At 37.8% G+C, this 14,811-nt stretch overlaps 1 protein-coding gene across 2 annotated transcripts in view; it reads left to right on the top strand.

Moving 5' to 3' along the window:
* LYN (LYN proto-oncogene, Src family tyrosine kinase) overlaps window positions 1-14,811 on the top strand; it is a 116,030-nt gene that overhangs the window by 51,635 nt on the left and 49,584 nt on the right. The window contains exons 2-8 of one of the 2 annotated variants that reach the window (XM_019711059.3): window positions 624-760; window positions 3,727-3,772; window positions 4,632-4,737; window positions 6,258-6,356; window positions 6,476-6,579; window positions 7,103-7,252; window positions 8,241-8,393. In XM_019711059.3, the coding sequence (XP_019566618.3) occupies window positions 624-760; window positions 3,727-3,772; window positions 4,632-4,737; window positions 6,258-6,356; window positions 6,476-6,579; window positions 7,103-7,252; window positions 8,241-8,393 (795 nt within the window). The remainder of the gene's footprint in view (window positions 1-623; window positions 761-3,726; window positions 3,773-4,631; window positions 4,738-6,257; window positions 6,357-6,475; window positions 6,580-7,102; window positions 7,253-8,240; window positions 8,394-14,811) is intronic. The other variant, XM_019711060.3, reaches the window with a different exon arrangement.

Here is a 14,811-nt window from a genome sequence, read left to right as displayed (position 1 = left end):
CCAAGCCCAATTCCTGGCCTTTCTTACCTGCTCTTTGGCTACAGGGTTTTACATTACAGAACTAGTTCCCTGAAGGGATCAACTTGAACTAGTTCCTAAACGGGTTAGATTGTACTAGTTATCACAGGGTGAGTATTTTTCATGTGAAGTTCCTTCTTCCTGGAATCCCTTTACTGACTTTGCCACCTGGCTGACATCACTTCCATTTTGACTCACAGAGCATTTCCTTCAGGATGCTTCCCCTGACCACCGCCTTTTCCTCTTGCCTGAGTTAGATGTCTTTTCCTAGGTCCGGTGCATCTTCTATCGTTGACTCTCCACTGTACTGTAAATTTAATTCACACAGCTTTACCACAAGAATATGAGCATCTGTAGAGCAGGATTACGTCTTGCTGACTTAATGTTGATGCTCAATAAATACTTGTTGAAAGAATGAATGAACAAATGAATATATAAGCAAACTGGTCTGTGAGCAATATCCATATTTGAGTTTGTTAAACTAGCTAAGATAAAAAAATAAAAGGATATATATTTTTTTTATTCCTCATTAATGGAGAGATTTTGGTGGCTTGAAGCCAGTTCTAGAATGGTAAAACAATGTCAATGCTTTTCTATTCCAACAGGAAATATGGGATGTATAAAATCAAAAAGGAAAGACAATGTGAATGACGATGGAGTAGATTTGAAGACGCAACCAGTACGTAATACTGACCGAACTATTTATGTGAGAGATCCAACGTCCAATAAACAACAAAGGCCAGTAAGTAGATAGTCTCAGGGGAGAATTCCCACAGCAGGATGAAAGCATGGCTGCGTAATTTAAACACCAAATCTGTAACATGTGCATGCAAAAATCACATCAGTTACTTTGGCCTCAATTTTTTATGTGCTTTGTAACTTAATCCGTTAAAGAGCTTGTGACTATTTGAGGGATAACCAGGGCATTTTAAAATAAAGTGGCCTTTGATCACCTTCTAATATGTAGAGAAAGTCATCTTTCCTAGCACTGGTGTGAATACCCACTCTTTATATATAAAGATATACATGTCTATCTGAGCTTGTGTGAACTTAGAATAGATAGTGAGATTAGTGCAATGGTCTAGAAGCAGAAAGAAATGCTGCATTCAATTCAGAAGCTAAAATAGGTGCTAATACGACCTTTGGCATATCATACTTTATTCGATCTTGTCATTCTTCAATTAATGAATAATAGTACAGATAATTAAATTATCATGACTTATTGTAATTAAAAGATTAAAAAACAACAACACACACACACACACACAGCTAATTCTTCCTGCTAACCTTGGGCAAATATCTGTACCAGAAATGTTACATGAGTGATGTGCTATTTGATGCATTTGAGAAAACTTGGCACAGGAAGAACTACTATCACATTTCATGGAAAAGAGGAACAGAGCTTTGCATAACTACAACCTTAAATGCACTTTATCTCAGATATATCTTTTCCATCAATTCTCTCACTATATATATGTATATTATTCCGTAGCTTGGTTTTAATGGAATTCTTCAGCATTTAAGCTGGAAACAGCTTATTCCAGGTTAGCCCAAATGCCTTTGTTAAGTGTTTTTATAGTTTCTCTTGTTTGATATGTTTTTAAATGCCTCAGCATTCTAGAAGTATATTATTGTTGTCAAGCCCTTCAGCCAGCCCTTACCCCCACTGTTCTCCATTATCCTACAGGTATAACATATGTCAAAGTCTCATGTCATCATTGAATTTGATAAGTGATTATTGACCTTCTTACAAAGAAGTGGAGATGAAGAGTGAATATGTTGTACATGATGTTTCTGGATAAATTAATATTGTAATTTTATATTGAAACTCAAAATGTATAAGATTATTGACAGCTTTAATAATTTAGTGATAAATACATATATATTTTTAAATTATATAAATAGGTATAGATATAGAATATATATTATATAAATAGGATTAGGAGAAAGTAAAATGATACAAGGAATTGGAGTCACAAATAGTTTTCTTATTATAGACTTCAAAAGTCTCATGAAAAGGACTTGGCTTTTTTGGGATCACATATACCAGATTTTACATTCTTTAAAACTCATTTATTTTAAATGATGAATGAAGATACTCTTTATTCAAGAAAGCAAAGGAAAATAGTACAAATGTACACACCATTTTTCCTCTTGTTAAAAGTAAAGGACATTAAAAATTAATTTAGAAAGCAGAAGTAGTAAATATGTTTGAAATCTTTCAATTCCTATATTTTAGTTTGTGCCTTCTGTGGTTACAGATGCCCTTGTTTCACCAGCCAGTTAGTTTGGCCTTATTCCATGGCCATAGATGACATTCTCAACTCTGGCCAGATGTGCCAAAATGCACGGCCTGGATTGATTAGAGAGGAGCTCTGATGAGAGGGTGAGGCTGAACTGATGCAAATTCAACAACACTCTAAGGAAAAGACATTTTAAAGAAAAAGAGGGGCGCTAGATCAGTTGCATATATGTGTTTCGTTCTTATAAAAATATATTAAAACATTTGTAAACCAAGGACTCTTTGATATCTGAAAATCATCACCTTTCAAAATTATTTAATTAGTTTCTCATCTTCTAATTATTTCCTCTAAGTCATTTAAAATTGATCATACATACTAATTATGCAAATCTAAATGATTAAAAAAAATAGTATAAAATTCTTGAAGTAAGTATTGAAGGGATAATACAGATCCATGATTTTTCTGATATCAGAAAATATAGTTATTCCCCCTTCCCCCCAATCTTTGGAGATTTTATGGGCTAACTTTCATCATAAATTTAAATTTCAGTACAAACTGTTTTGGTCCCATTTCCTTAAATCACTTTAATCAAAGAGAAAGGTTACATGGTTTGTGAGTATAGGTCTCTGACAGTACCTTCCGTAAAAGGGTCCTAGAGGTCTTTTACATCCTCCTCACTGTCACTGACAGAAAAAAAAAAATTGATTTAAAAGGTAATTGAGGTGGCCTTTAGCGTCACCAGACCACCCTTCCTAATAATTCACCTTCAACTAAAATAAAAAGGAATGACTTGTGTCCCCATGATGGAATAAGGGTCAGCCATAAAAAGCCTGGATGAGTTAGAACTTGTTCTCAGGGCTGGGGACAGAGCCGGGAGGTCTAGGAAACATGGAGATCAGCAGTTCTGGACTGGGGTGGCAGTTCCACAACATCCCCAGGGCTTCAGATCACTTCTGTCTTTGCTTTGCTGTCTCTGGTACCTGGTTTCTATGGTTGCTGAGACTCCAGCCTTTACCTACCTGGAAGGCAAAGCAAAAGACCAGCCAGCCCCAAAGCGCCACACAACCGTTTTGTTTTATAGATACACTCTTTCCCTCCATCTGCATAGAATGGTAGAGAATTTGGAAGCATAGTCATTTCGCTGGGCAAACTGCCTCCCAAATAATATTAGGGCTCTATTACCCAATAAGATGGAGAGTGATGACTGGGTGAGCATCTAGCAGCCCCTGCCCAGAGCCCTGTTCTTTTCCTGCTGCCACAGGCAAATGATCGCTTTTAGAAGGAAGAGCCATGTAGGTCGGGACACAGCTCTACAGAATTTTTTCTCTGTACTCCTCTTCTTTCTGGCTTAATAAATTAGCAAATATAAGCCTCATTTGTTACAGTTAGAAAAATGATATAACATACAACAGGAACGTAAGAAAAGCTAAACAAAAAATTTTTTCTAACAAATATTCTCTCCTAGGTTACAGAGTCTCAGCTTTTACCAGGACAGAGGTTTCAAACTAAAGGTATGTTTTCATAGCAGCATGGTGGTTTCTCTTCTTTACTGTTAGAGACACTAGCAAAAGTAGTTGTCCTGGGTGTCTTTATTTATTTATTTATTTATTTATTTATTTATTTATTTATTTATTTTTGTAGAAAAATACACATACCATAAAATTTATCATTTTAACCATTTTAAGTGTACAGTTCAATGGCATTAAGTACATTCACATTGTTGTGCAACTATTACCACCATCCATCTCCAGAACTTTTTCATCATCCTAAACTAAAACTCTATACCCATTAAACACTAACTCCCATCCCTCCTCCTCCCAACCCCTAGCAACGACCATTCTACTTTCTATCTCTATGAGTTTGATACTCTAGGTGCCCCATATAAGTGGAATCATACAGTATTTGTCCATTTGTGATGGTCTTATTTCACTGAGCATAATATATTCAAGGTTCATCCATGTTGTAGCCAGTGTCAGATTTTCCTTTTTAAGGCTGAATAATATTCCATTGTATATAGGCCACCTTTTGTTTATCCATTTCATTTGTCACTGGACACTTGATTGTTTCCTCCTCTTAGCTATTATGGACAGTGCTGCTATGAACGTGGGTGTACCATTCCTTAAATATAGAGTTGGAATTAATTACAGTTGTAGGTCTGTATTTGCGATAAATACTGCACACAGTGTGCACAGCATGGTACCCACCCTACACCATGTGGGCCCTGAGCACCACTAGGAGAGAACACATGCCATTATTTCAGTCGCCCCTCTTTTCAGTGTATCATCTCATCCTTTGTGACCAATGAGGATATGTTAAAATGTTTCTGCTGATGGGTTCTTAAAGGGTTTTATTTGCGTCCTTCTTTTTTAGATCCAGATGAACAAGGAGACATTGTGGTAGCCTTGTACCCCTATGATGGCATCCACCCAGACGACTTGTCTTTCAGGAAAGGAGAGAAGATGAAAGTCCTGGAGGAGTAAGTACCAGGCACTCTGCACCTGCTGCCCTTTCCCCAGGTCCCTGTTGTTTTGCTTCCAGGGCACAGCATAGCCCAATTCCCCTCTTGTGGGTGCGAGGCCTCCCAGCCTCCTTGCTGCAGGAGGGCTAGGAGTGGAAGGAATAGGGCCAAAGGAATTTTCCTCTGAAGTTTGCCTGTGAGTAGTCTCCAGAAGGTTTCCCTTTGAAGACAGAAAACAGGTTCTTTCTTATCCATCTGTGCCACTTTAAGTAGTTTGGGTGTGTGTGGAATTTGCATGTGTTTTAATGCCATTTTTATTTAGTTATATTCCTCAAATTCAGACTGGGTTTATGGGTACAAATGGATTGATTTGGCTCTCTGCTGAAGCAGCAGTCATCTTGGAAAAGCCCTTACTCAGCAGTGTGGTACTTCTGTGAAGACATTTGGATGTCATCATTTCCTTGACCCTGTCCGTGCTGTCTCACAGACCTGTGACCCTGTTCAGACTACAGGGGTTGAGAACAGTACCGAGAATAAGGAACTCCAAGTGTCTTACTTCTCACTTGCTTTTCCTACTGATCTTGCATACATTGTCACCCTGGCTTGCCAAGCAGGGTTAGAGGAGGGAGACTCCTTATTAACTATAAAGTGTTAAGTGGTTGACAGCAGTTACGTTTACAGGCTGAGCATGAGCTTGGGCCTAATCCTGGCCCTGCCACTTATAGCTGTGTGACCTTGACAAGTCACTTCAATTGAATACCTTAGTTTCTTCCCTTATGAAATGGGAACGACAGTGCCTCCATCATAGGTTGATGTGAGGATTCCATGCCTGCGTGCCTATGGATACACATAGTATAGGCACAGAGAGGCACGGATCACTTTCACTTGTAGTTGTCCTTCTCTGGCAGACAAGGATTCCGTCTGCATGTGGGAATTTGAAGGGGAACATAATTGAGCCTCCTAGGGACCCATCCATTCTTCCCTCTGTCACTGCCCCAGCCTCCTCCTCAGCTCCATGCTGAAGGCAAGAGTGATGAGGGGTACCGGTTAGGAATTATTTTATGGTTTTCTATTTTTTTCCCATGGTGTCCATCTGTGGAAACTACATGTTTTAACAAAGGAGTTTATAGCATAGGAACTATGGCTCATTATTCCCTTGACTTCCATTCCTATTAAGAATCTTAAGTCATTTTTTAGATATCCTGGGGGGGAAATTACAAACATTTTGGTTCTGCAGGATGGGAACCATTGTCACCAACTCTTGTTTGTGCAGAGCTGAGCACAGTGACTCACAAGTTGTGAGGCTGTTTTCCTTTCTCTCTCTCTCTCTCTCTCTCTCTGTGTCTCCTTCTTTCTGCTTCAGTCTCTGAACGTATTTCTATTTCAGCAAGAGGAGTGAATTTTCTCACTGGATTCTGAGGTTCCAGGGATCTTCCCCACCCTCCCTCACTCCCCAAAACAACCACCTTTAGATAATTGCTGTTGTAGTTCTTGAGTCATTGGACCACACACACTTTTGATGTGAGTTCCTATTCCAGGCATGGAGAGTGGTGGAAAGCTAAATCCCTTTCAACAAAGAGAGAAGGTTTCATCCCCAGCAACTACGTAGCCAAAGTCAACACCTTGGAAACAGAAGAGTGAGTTCTTACATGTTATCTTTCATGGTTTTGTTTGCTGCATTGGATTTCTTGTTTATTCTTTATATTTTTCTTTCCCTGGAGCATAACACCCATGAACTGTTAAAATGTCTTCTCAGGTGGTTTTTCAAGGATATAACTAGGAAAGATGCAGAAAGGCAGCTTTTGGCCCCAGGGAACAGCCCTGGAGCTTTTCTCATCAGAGAAAGTGAAACATTGAAAGGTAAGAAGTGGCTTAAGGCTTCTTATAAAATGCACTTTAGGAAATCATTCTTAGAAACTATTCTAGAATTCTTTTAAAAAAAGGATATGCTGTGTTCTGGTAGTGAAAGTTTTATGGTTTGATAACAAACTCAAATTATTAGTTTTGCTACTAAAAGTAACATAGAAAACAAACATAATTATGACCATTCCTCACCATGCTTTATGTTTGCTGAGTCTCTTACATTATTATTTAGAGTAAATCTTGAAATTTTAAGGGAAAGGAAATCAAAATAACTTTTCAATTCAGCAAGATTTAAAAAATTATAATAAAGAAGGAAAATGGCACGTTCGTAAACTTCATAGCAAACGTGCTAGCCTCTTTTACCAAGTAGACTTTCTTTAGGACTTGGAAAATTATATATGTGCATACTTAATTTATATTTTGCATATTTTATGGCAACATGTGTACTATGGTATTGTATAATGCAGATCTTACTTGTAAGATATAGGTGTAATCTTTCCTTGTACTTTTTCCCCATCAGGAAGCTACTCTCTGTCTGTCAGAGATTATGACCCAGTGCATGGTGATGTTATTAAGCACTACAAAATTAGAAGTCTGGACAATGGGGGTTATTACATCTCTCCAAGAATCACTTTTCCTTGTATCAGCGACATGATTAAGCATTACCAAAGTAAGTAAAAACTAAAGGTCGGACCAGACAAAATATGTTTATTATGGTAAATATATGTTGTCAAACTTGTTTATATTAAAATTTTGTATTTATATTTTTATTCATATTTCTTTGGGATAAGTCGGAGGATCATATTTTATAATTGATTCTAAATTCATCTATAATTAAATATACATTCAAAGTCAGATTTGATCTTTGTGAATAATTATTGCAGTCCTTCGTACCTAGTCCCTGCTGTTTAACAGCTGGTATTTCAGAATTATGAAGAGAAAAATGAATATTATTTTCACATACTGCATATTTTTACAACACCAGAATATTTAGAAGTGGCATGTCATTGGTCCTGTGTCACCAGTGCCACTCTTCCAGCCCCATTAAACTGAACCCATGGCTAGCCTTTAAGTTTATTCCCAGTGTGATTGAAGTCTGTTGTAGTGGTGGCTGTTGTTACTGCTTATTTCTACAACCTGCTCGAAGGGAACACGCATCATAGATTTGCTTAGGCCCCAAAATATGGAGAGAGCAAGTTGCCCCAGATTTTGTGGAATCCTCCTCCCTCTCTGTCATCCCCATTCACGTATTCGTTCAGCATGTGTGTTGAGTGCTTGTTATGTTCTGGCCCTGCTCTGTTCCCCTGGTGACATGACCAAGCCTCTGCTATTGTGCCCTAATGAGTTTATGTGGGCTCAGCAATCTGAAATTACATTTTAAGTGTGATAGCCTGTCAGCCTTTGTTTATCTGCTTGTTATATTTTTTTGTTTTGTTTCAATAGATTAGCCAGACTAATGAATAAAATCAAGTATGTTTTAAATTGTCTTCCATTCAAGAGTTTCAAAAGTCATGATTACAAAAAAGGTACCCCTATAAGCATATTAGGTTCATGACTTTCGCAAGTTGGAAATAACACTAATAGTCGAAACTTCTCTATAGATACTGGTAAAATACAAAGCATGATGTTTTTAACCTTTATTTCCTCTTTCAAATTAGAGCAGTCAGATGGCTTGTGCAGAAGATTGGAGAAGGTATGCATTAGTCCCAAACCACAAAAGCCATGGGATAAAGATGCCTGGGAAATCCCACGGGAATCCATTAAATTGGTGAAGAAGCTCGGTGCTGGACAGTTTGGGGAAGTCTGGATGGGTGAGTGTGTGGCCTTGGAGCCAGAGTCCACTCTGGAGGCGACGACAGGAAACATAAGGGCTCAAGCCAATTGCTATCACTTTTCTCAGCTAAATACTTAATTGTGTCAGAAGCATCACTTCTTTTGTTTTTCTCTGTCTACCTGGCACCAATAACTGACCTGCAAAATTATTTCATTAGATTCTTCCTCTTCCTTGTGACTTAGTAATTCTTTTTTAGAATGAACGTCTCTGAGGAAGAGGGCAGTGGGTATTTATCTTAACTGTTCTGTCTCCACTTTCATGATTCTCTCATTACCAGAGTCTCTGGACACACATTATAAGTACAGGAAATTTGCTTCTATCTCAGGGGAAGGTGCTCTTGGTTACCATCCTTGGTAGTGGGTGTAAGGAAGCCTCACATTTATTGCAATTTCTCACCAAGAAAGTTTCTAAAGATGTTCCAGGTGCCATCATTAATGAACCGTTTCTTACCATTAAGAAATGGCTGGCAAAATCATGGCAATGGCTTTCTCCAGGGGATTTCTTTTACTTGTCTATCTTTTCTAAAGTTTTTATAGTGAATGTGAGTTTCTTTTGTGATATAATACACTCCCCCCCCCCCCCTTTTGTAAAGCATCATGTTATCTTCATGGTTCTAACTGAAAATGCAGTTACTTCTGGAAAGGATAACATGCTACGTCATAAACATCTTACTGGATCAGTCTTTCTGTGCCAGCTTTGTGTGTGTAAAAGCAAACATGATTTCTGAAGAGAAGAAGGGGTGGACAGCTTTTGAAAACTGTCCAGCCCCAGCTGAGCAGAAACTAAAGCCTTGTCCAGCCTGTTGCAGTCACGTGGTCAGTTTACTTCCTGATCCCAGGGTTTATGAGGGAGAGGGTTTCCTCTAAAATCTTGGCCCCTGGGATCCCAGCTTTGCCCATTTTTTCCTGGTGGCCCTACTTTAGCTGGAGTGTCTTTTAAATACGGCAGATAGCAACCCAGCATGTAATTAATTCTTGCTGCACTGTAAGTGTGAGCATATTTACAGAATTCAGGTAAATTATAATTACACACCTTACATTCTTCATTGGGTTGGCACATTTCAGAACAGTCTACAGTGCATATTAGGCATTCTATTTCCATTCCAAACAGCAGATTCATAGGCTGAGCGCTCCCTCGCTCTAGGTGTGGTCTTTTTTCATTCACGCTCTGTTGCCTAAGTCATATATTATCCTCCTCCCTTCTCTAGCTGCTCTGTTTTTTTTGAGGTAAAATGCATGTAATATAAAATCAGTCATTTTAAGGTGAACAATTCAGTGACATTTGCTACATTCACATTGTTGTACAACCACCACCTCTATCTGGTTCCAAAATGTTTTTATCATCCCCCAAAAGAAACACTGTATCCATTAAGTAGTCACTCCCCATGTCCTCCCCACTCAGTCCCTGACAACCACCATTCTATTTTCTGTCTCTATGAATTTGACCAAGTACTTCATATAAGTGAAAGTGTATAGTATTTGTCCTTTTGTGACTGTCTTATTTCACTTAGCATTATGTCTTCAAGGTTCATCCATGCCGTACCATGTCTCAGAATTCCATTCTGATTTAAGTTCTGAATAATACTCCATTGTATGGATACACCACAGTTTGTTTACCCATTTATCTGTTGATGGACCTTTGGGTTGTTTCCACCATTTGACTATTATGATTAATACCGCTATGAACATTCACGTATAAATTATTGTGTGGATAAATGTTTTCATTTCTCCTGAGTATATACATTCTTTTAGGAGTGAAATTCCTGGGTCATATGGTGAGTTAACATTTAACTTTTTGAGGAAACATCAAGCTATTAGCTGTTTATTTAAAAAAAAATGCTGCCTTCTTTTTTTCCCCTTGAGGTATTTGTATTTATTTCTTAATACATGTTTTTCAAATCCACAAAGTAGGGGCAGGAATAATAGTATAATAAACATTGTATACCCTTCATCTAGATTCACCAGTTAATATTTTGCAATATTTGCTTTATATTTTTTATACATACACATACACATACATATTTTATTGTTGTTGTTGAACCACTTGAGAGTAAGTTGGCGACGTGATGCCCCCTAAATACGTAAGCATGTGTCTCCTCAGAGCAGGGCCATTACCTTACACAATAGTGATGACATTAAAGAAATTTAACATTGATACATACTATTATCTAATATAAAGTCTATATTCAAATTTCACGAATTATCTCAATAATGTCCTTATAGCTCTCTAGAATCATATATTTGCATTTAGTTGACATATTTTCAGTCTCCTTTAATCTGAAACAATTCCTCAGCCCATCTTCATCTATATGATACTGACATTTTGTATAATACAGGTCAGTTTTGTAGAATGCCCCTCATTTTTTATTTATTTATTTATTTATTTATTTATTTATTTATTTATTTATGTTTACTGTGTTTTGGCTCAGGTTGTGTCTCTGTGCATGGATAGTACTAAGCGATGCTGTATCCTCAGTGCCTCCGCCAGTAGACACAGAATATTAGTTGGTGATTTCATTTCCTTTTGATTTTTAGGAGGTCCACCAGATTTCTCCATTTTAAATGTTACTTTTTAATTCCCTTTTGTAATTAAATAATAATCTGTGGGGATGTTCTTTATGATTGTGTAACTATCCTGTGCTCCAAAAGAACTTCCCCCAGATGGTTTCAGCATTATCTGCTCATTTTGAATTCTCTTCCCTCTCGGAAGCTGTAACTTCTTTAAAAAGCTGCAACCGTCCTTGTCCTCCTCCCACACTCCCCTGACCATGTCTCCTCCAGCCCCACTGGCTCACCTTGGTAACCAGGGGCTCTGCCTTCTCTCCGGCCTCCTCTTTGCAGCTTTGTCTCTTTATTTGAGAGTATTGGCAGGAAAATACATGTTCACAATTACATTTAATTGTCCTCCAGGTCTCTGAGTCCATCTGAGTGCGCTTTCCTTTCTGTATTTACCATAACTTTGAGTGGGGAGGAGATGACTAAGTATGGAGGGGGAGGAAGAAGAATGGGAGGAGGAGAGAAAACAAGGCCCCAGCTCTACTGTGTCCACAGGCCCCCTTCTATAGGACATGCACCCTTTACATACATTTTCATCAATTACCTCATGTACTCGCTGTAATATCACTATAAGAATTAACGTCATCATTTGAGAAATGAGGACACTGACAACCAGAGAAACAACTTGCCCCAAATCATTCAAGGCAGTGAAAAAGCCAGCTGCTCTGGCATCCCAGAGACCTGGACTTGCTTGCTAAACTATCTACAAGTTAATTTAAGGTCCCTATCCTCAGTTTCCTCATCATTAAAATGGACAAAATTCTCATCAGTTGCTGAACGGAAAAATGAGATTGTGTAGCCGATGTTTCCTACAGAGTCTAGCTCTGTGCACTGTTTTTTACTATTTTCATTTTACAGTATTTGACTATAGGCTCTGGAAGCTATATTTCAATGGATTTCCCCCACTTTTAATCATAAATTTAAAATACAAATACTATAGTTAGACCTTCCTATGGATATTTTCCAACAAAGGAATTGCTTATCTGTCATGAAGGGACAAATAGAGGGAGCTTAACTGGGTGTACTCGTTGGCTCTAAAAGTGTAGCCCTGCATATGAAGTGATGGTTTGGAGTTTTGTGCCAACCTCCTCATGTTCAGTTGTGAAGCCATGATTAAGACATCACATTATGTGCTATTGACACCCGAGAGATAAGAGATGAGATCTGCTGGTCTGGGAGTTATCACTTTGACTTTGAGGAGGAAGAGATTATGACAGTCCTCCTGTGCCTTCTTAAAATTTTCTTGAGGGCTACTAGTGAGTAGAATGGTAAGTTTTTTACCAGCTGCAAGATGGTGGCGCGCACAGGTGCCACTTGCCAACCCAACTCGTCCATGCCAAAGACACTGATGAGGGTGTGAGCTGGTGTTAAAGCAAGAGCAAGGTAGTGGCGGGGGTGGGTGGGGGGCACACGACTGAATAGACCTGCTCACAGCATAGTTCTGTCATGAGTGGCTGAAGCCTGAGCTGAAATTGTCACCTGGAGCTCAAGCACATTCGTCCTTTCTGGGATTGAGAAAACCTCTTTGATTCCAATTCTAGATACATTAAATTCTCCTGCCTGTTTCTCACCCTTTCCTGTTCATGGGCTTCCAATGGGCCACATGCTAAGTGTTCACACTGATTTTAGCACTTTTATTTAGCATGTACCCAGGGGGTGCCTGGGAGAAACCAAGATTTAGAAGAGGGGAGAATGAGGCATTGGAAAATATGTACCGTATTTTGCCCTGTATAATGTGCTCCCGTGCATAATGCACACCCACGTTTTTGGCCCAAACTTTCAGGGAAAAAAATCTTTCATTTTAATATTTTAATTCAAATTTTTATTTGTTTACATTTAGGCGCTTGTTTTTTGTATTATAAAGGAATTTTAGCATTTATTTTTTAATATGTTATGGTACAAGAAATTTTATGTACTGGTAACAAATTTATGGTATTTGCACATCATAGAAGACCAGGAACTTTACATCATTGCAAGTTTGTGGTAAGTTCAACAAAACCGATTATCGTATTCCAGGGTACTATTTTGCAAACGGATATCATTATTGATTTCTAGAGTTACACTTTTAACTCATAAACATAAATAAAAAAACTTAAAACATTTATATAGATACGGAATTAGTACTACCCATGTATAATGAGCATGCTTATTTTTGTCTCACAAATTTGGGCAGAAAAATGTGCATTATACACAGCAAAATATGGTAATTGTTTTCTCCAGAATGTTACTTTCTATTTAAACTGTTTGAAAGCGGGTAAAATCTTGTTATAGTTTATCATTTGAGCAGATTTGCTAATAATGTTTTTTGTGTGTGGTAAATACACATAACATAAAATTTACCATCTTAACGAATTTTCAGGGTACAGTTCAGTACTGTTATGGACATTCACTGTATAACCAACTTCCAAAACTCTTTTCAACTTGCAAAACTGAGACTGTATACTCTTCAAACAACTGTCCTTTCCTGCATCTTCCCAGCCCCTGTCAACCATCATTCTGCTTCTGTCACTGTAAATGTGACTACTCTAGGTACCTCACAGAAGTGAATTCATATAGTGTTTGTCTTTTTGTGTGTGACTGACTTATTTCATTTAGCATAATGTCTTTCAGTTTCATCCATGTTGTAGCATGTGTCAGAATTTCCTTCCTTTTTAAGGCCAAATAATATTCAATTTTTGTTTATTAATTCATCCATCGATGGGTACTTAGGTTGCTTCCACCTTTTGGAAATTGTGTGCTGCTATGAATATGAGTGCACAAATATCTTTGAGACCCTGCTTCCAATTCTCTTGGGTATATGCCCAGAAATGGGATTGCTAGATCATTTGGCAATTCTATGTTTAAAATTTTTGAAGAACTGCCATACTGTACAATTATGGCTACACCCTTGTACATTCCCATCAACAGCGCACAAGGATTTCAGTTTCACCATATCCTCACCAACACTTGCTGTTTTCTGGTGGGTTTATTTTTGTTTTTGTTTTATAATAGCCATCCTAATGAGCATGAGGTGGTGTCTCATTGTGGTTTTGATTTGCATTTTCCTAATGATTAGTGATGTTGAACATCTTTTCATGTGTTTATTGGCCTCTGTATATCTTCTTTGGAGAAATGTCTATTCAAGTACTTTGCTCACTTTTTAATTGGGTTATTTGTTTGATTTTCCAGCAATGTTTTAACAGAGAGAAGCAGCAGAGGCTCACCTGAAATGGGGTTATGATAGAACCTAGCTTTGTAGGGATGGTGTAAGATTGAATGAGATGATGCAGGCAAGTTCTTAGCCCAGTCAACAACATTCAAGGGACCCTCGTTACTGTGAAATACTTAATTTTATTATAAAGAAAATATGGTAACAGTAGACCAAGGACTATGAAAGAAAGGGGAGAAATCATCCAGGATTTCCCCACTCAACACAAGTTGTTTCTTGTTTTTTTTTACTTAATCTTTTTATTTTGAAATGATTATAGAGTCACATGCAATTGTAAAAAATAATACAGAAATAAAAGCATGTATCCACACAAACTTGTACATGAATGTTCATAGTAGCATTATTCATGATAGCCAAAGAGTGTAAACAACCCAAATGCCCATCAATTGATGACTCAGTAAACAAAATGTGATGAAGCCATACAATGGAATATTATTTAACAATAAAAAGAAATAAAGTACTGACACATGCTACAACATGGATGACCTTTGGAAACACTGTTAAATGAAAAAAGCCAGACATACATTATAAGGACCACGTATTATCTGATGCCATTTATACAAAACGTCTATAATAGATAAATCTGTAGAGACAAAGTAGATGAGTGATTGCCTCAGGTGGGGGAATGGAGG

Source organism: Rhinolophus sinicus, chromosome 7, assembly GCF_057876585.1.
Source record: "Rhinolophus sinicus isolate RSI-liver-muscle chromosome 7, RSI-T2T, whole genome shotgun sequence".
NCBI classification, from domain to species: domain Eukaryota; kingdom Metazoa; phylum Chordata; class Mammalia; order Chiroptera; family Rhinolophidae; genus Rhinolophus; species Rhinolophus sinicus.
The sequence above is the reverse complement of the archived record's forward strand: the minus strand, read 5'-3'. Positions and strand labels throughout refer to the sequence as shown.